The 4,772-nt window shown below is 40.6% G+C and overlaps 1 protein-coding gene across 1 annotated transcript in view; it reads right to left on the minus strand.

The window, feature by feature from the left end:
• Positions 1-4,236, minus strand: part of LOC102200828 (serine/threonine-protein kinase 3/4-like) — a 23,831-nt gene extending 19,595 nt beyond the window's left edge. Inside the window, exons 1-3 of the mRNA XM_005753675.1 lie at positions 4,084-4,236; positions 3,397-3,525; positions 2,925-3,147 (exon numbers count right to left, since the gene is read on the minus strand). Coding sequence (XP_005753732.1) covers positions 2,925-3,147; positions 3,397-3,525; positions 4,084-4,212 — 481 coding nt within the window. The 5' untranslated portion in view covers positions 4,213-4,236. The remainder of the gene's footprint in view (positions 1-2,924; positions 3,148-3,396; positions 3,526-4,083) is intronic.
• Between the last annotated feature and the right edge of the window lie 536 nt (positions 4,237-4,772).

The following is a 4,772-nucleotide window of genomic DNA, read 5'->3' on the forward strand; positions in this document are numbered from 1 at the left end:
TAAATTCTCTGCACAAACAGCCCCTCGCTTTTATTCGTCCATCCATTTTCTTCCACCTGGAGGCCAATTTCATTCACACCTATGGACAATTTAGAAACACCAACATGCATGACAGTGAGGGGGGAGTCAGAGTCCCCATGTACATATACAGGCCCACGGCAGGGCAGGAGATTCAAACCAAAGACCTCCTTGTTGTGAAACGACTGCACACATGAACTCTTGCAAACAGATAATGTTAATTTGGTAGTCGTCTTTGCTCCAGACATGAGCTGAGATGATAGAGATGAGTTGCTGTAAGTGAGTTTGGGCTTTTATAGAGCAGTGAAATGCAAAAAATAAAAACTATTAAAGTCATTTAACCTGAGATCCATCAACATTACACTGCCTTTTATTTATGTTCCTGTTGTGGGAGGTCAGAGTCTGGACTGAGATGGCTCACAGACTAGCTTTGGCCTTTGGGTTGTATGTCGCTCATGTGAGTATATCTGAATCTAAAAGGTCTATTTCTCCACAGATGGTGGTTCCAGATTACTTTGGTTTTTTTCTCATCAGGGCACTGGAGAATTGCAAACTGGTCCAGTGAGCACCTGAATGCTGTCGGTTCGTGTCAGTGGTAGTAAATGTGGCCAGCGCTCCCCTGGTTTGAAAGTAACTCTCATTAGATGAAGTGTAGGAGTTGTGATATTTGGCCACGAACTTCCACAGTAGCTTTATTTTCATCAGAGCGTATTCTGGCTGCATATTACTGGAGTCACGCAGAGCTAAAGCAAATATACACTCACGCACACGTCAAGCGTCAGCGTGCTCAGTGTCTCATTGGGGTTAATTCTTTGCGTATAAAAACAAACATAAAACACGCCCACAGACCGCCAGCACTGATCAACTCAGTCCAACTCTTATTGAGAATCTGTTCCAAAGCACCAAATACAGCCAACGCTTCAGCTCCCACACAGTCGACAGACGCCAACAGACCGATGCAGCACCAACACATCCCTGAAAGACACTCCAGCAGGTCTGATCTTATTCATCTTTTTGTTCTAACTCTTTGCCCTCTGGTTTTGTTTCTCTCAGGTGAACTGAGTCTGGTCCCTCAGGTTATGTCAATTAAAGGTTATAGCAAAGCTTTTGGGGGAGCGCACAGGCAATACTTGAATGGCTTAAGGTTTACTTCAAAGGTAACTGAAACAAAAACATACAGAATCAGTCAAATCAGACAAGAAGAGAAAAATTTGTGATTTTCCCCTAAAAGTTACACATTTATTAAACACGTAGCTTCACATAATTTCGCCTAAACAGATCAATCCAGAGCATCCACATGATTAATGCCCATGCCTCCTCCCACCAGAGGACTGCACAAACAGGAAGCTAATGAATATTCTGAATAGATTGCCGGGAATAAAATATAAATACATTTACCTACATTGACTGGCCCAATAAAACAATAGATATACCTGCCACCACACAGCTGAAGCTGTGATAAAACCTCTCCTGCAGCCACACAACTGGCCGTTGATTGGCTCCCTGGATGCAGAGGTGGGCCAACTGCCAAGAATCGCACTACATAATTCTTCTGCTTCTACTCGTGGTTATCTGAGTGCCACGTGTCTCTCATATATTTTCACAGGTTATATAAAAAGACAAGAAATAAAGCAGAACTACATTACCCAGAATCACACGTGACCATACAAAGTGTTAGTGTTCAGGACATCACTGCTGCTAACATCACACAAACTGAACCATTAGAAAAAGTCACTGTGGTGTATAAATCAAACATGGAACAAACTCTGCTGTTACTATTCGAGGCCTCTGCTGACACGCATCCCGCCCGAGTTCACCAGCAGCAAGTTCGTGCTTGTAATTTAGGAATTAACGGACACACCCAGAATTAGGAGGAAAGTCACTGTGATACGAGAGTTCAAGCCTCTGGAGGAAACATCCTCAGTAACACCGACACACACAACACAGTGAACCTGTCGGTTCACAGCTCGGGCACAGTCTGCCCCCTCGTGGACAAATTAAACACTACGCCGCATCTTTGGATATTATGGCTAAAAAATGACTGCGTTACACCTGCAGTCATTCCAGCCTTTGAATATTCTGAGCTTTTTGTTTCAATTTCAAGCATTTTGCATGTTCTGCAGAACAATGCATATACATGAAGGCATTATTCGTTTCATTGTTGGTTCAGTTATAATGTGTGGTATTTGTCTGATAGATATCCCAGTGTCAGTAAACATGCGCCAAAGCTCAGGCTTGTTTTCTTTAGTTTTGTAAGTGGCCATTAAAATCTCTGTTTTTATTTCGGTTTTGTTTGCACACATAGTTCAGCTCACTCAATTCTCTGTCATAATCCCGCTGGGCTGTCACAGAGGCAGAATATCACACAGTGCATGTCCATGAACACGGTTCTGAATGTCTCGATCTTATTATTCTAACCCTGAGTGCATGAAAGAGAGGGATGACGTGACACTGATCCGGTCTGTTTAAAAATAATGCCAAAGCACGTCATCATCTGGTTCCTCTTACATGTTTTCCAGTAAACTGAGAGCTAATTTATCACTGCATTTATCAGGCACAGCTCCACAAATGTACGAGCACATTTCACTGTAGCTAAAAGCACACTGAGGAGTGCAGAGCAAACACTTACCCAATTTAAATATTTAGATTTCAGCACTGAGAAGTCACTCGACTAATCTCTAATTCATTCTGCAGCGAGACAACCAGCTCCTCAAAGCCAAAAATCACAGAGAAGCAACACTACTACACTACTACTATTATACTACTACTACTACTACTACTACTACTACTACTACTACACTTTGTATAAAGTTAACTTTGATTACGATCAGAGGCCAGAATTTAGTTGATTTTGCAGCCCTCATCGGTCACTTCAGCACGCATGTCATGTGTTTAGAGGGACTTACTTTTCATAGTGCCAGCATCTTCGTCATCATCATAGTCCTCGTCATCATTAGAGTTGATGACCATGGTGCCCAGCTGTGACTGCAAGGTTCCCGTGTCATCGTGTTCAATCATTGTTCCTGCGGTGCTTCCAAGAGAACTTCCTAAAGAACCGGCAGCCCGGATGGTTCCTGAGTCACCCGTACCTGCCCGAACCATCGTCCCCTGGTCAACCTCATCTTCATCCTGAAACACAGAGGCGGAGGGCAGCGTGATTTAATGCTCTCCAACGGCAGTTACAACATCCAGAAAGGACATGTTTATAAATATGAGGCTGTGTTTAGCTTTGGAAAGTTAGAAATCAAAAGCTCGTCAAATACAAAAACACTCGTAAGTTAACGTCTTCTTTAGTTGCAGTAACTTAAAAGCTGTAAATGCTATCCTATTGATATTTAAGGGCTGATGGAGACAATCTGTGACTCTTCAAGTCTGTACCGAATTCTCATCGTCGTCTGCATCCTGCTCTCTTTGTTCTTCCTCCTGTCTCTTCAGTTTGATCTCCATGGCATCTGTGATCAAAGCTCTGAGGATGGAATTGGGCTTGGCCGATTTAATAAACGGATGCTGTCGAGGAGAAAGACACGTAACGCTCAAACCAAACGTTTATGGGTTTTGACATTAGTTACAATTAGAAATGATCCATGAAAGCTAAAGCATGACCACAATAGCAAATATTACAGCAAATACTACGATTATGTAAAAAATACTACTATAATATGATGTATTAAACTGAAATTCCAGCCAGCAACAAAACAAAATAAAATGAATGGTTAAGTGAAGCTGTCCACTAAAAGACAATATCAAAAAAATAAAGCTCATTAAGAAAATTAAGAAATTAAGAAAATATTCAAAAATCAAATCAAAAAAATTAAAAAATTAAAAATAAAAATACATTTGATTTGAAAAAGTTAAAGAGCAGGTCACACAATAAAACAGAAATAAAAATAATAAACAGATTAAAAAATGAGCACAAAATGTTTTAATAGTTACTACCTCATTTACATAGTGTGGCTTTAATAATTAAAAATCTAATTTAAAGATATCTAAAGGTTTGAATGTTTTCTGATCACACGGTCATCCACGACACTCGGTCTATTGTCAGTTACAGGATTGTTTCGTTACCTGTAACAGCTGTGTGGCCGTAGCTCTGTTTTCTGGGTTCTTCACTAAACACTGGCTGACAAAGTCCCGGAAGCCCGGAGACCACAGATCCGGGTTCCGAAAGGTTGGGGGAGGGTTTGTGGGAATCATGAAGATGGCCTGGAAGAGGAAACAGTTCAGCACACTGAAGGCAAAACCAGCTAACCATCACTGTTCAGCTAAATACAGTAATTCATGTCACACTCCTTCGTTTCCTCTCTTTGTCTTCTCTTACACACACATACAGCTGTTATTATTTACATACTAACATTTTTGGGGCTTACACACACAGTGCAAACACACTTGCACTGCTTTCTACTAGAGATGTAGAAAGCAGCTGGTATCTGTATTTGTTGAGGGGGGAAAGTATTTGTACTTGTATTTGTATTCGAGTAACATTCAAAATAGCGTAAAAAAACTTTTTTTTTGCGTTACACTTTTAATTAACGTAATAGTGCAAGTATTCTTTAATTCTATCCTTTATAATCATTATGGATATGCAATATTAGTTGATGTTTTTCCATAAATCCAGCAATGAACATGTAACAAGTCATTGAAAAGAAAATAACATAACAGCCATTACCTCATCAGTGGTCAAACCAACAACTGATAAAATACCATTATGAACATTATGAACCCACCACCACCCGTCCTGTTGGAGGAGACTGAAC

Source organism: Pundamilia nyererei, unplaced genomic scaffold (assembly GCF_000239375.1).
Source record: "Pundamilia nyererei isolate P.nyererei 1_Seehausen unplaced genomic scaffold, PunNye1.0 scaffold00449, whole genome shotgun sequence".
NCBI classification, from domain to species: domain Eukaryota; kingdom Metazoa; phylum Chordata; class Actinopteri; order Cichliformes; family Cichlidae; genus Pundamilia; species Pundamilia nyererei.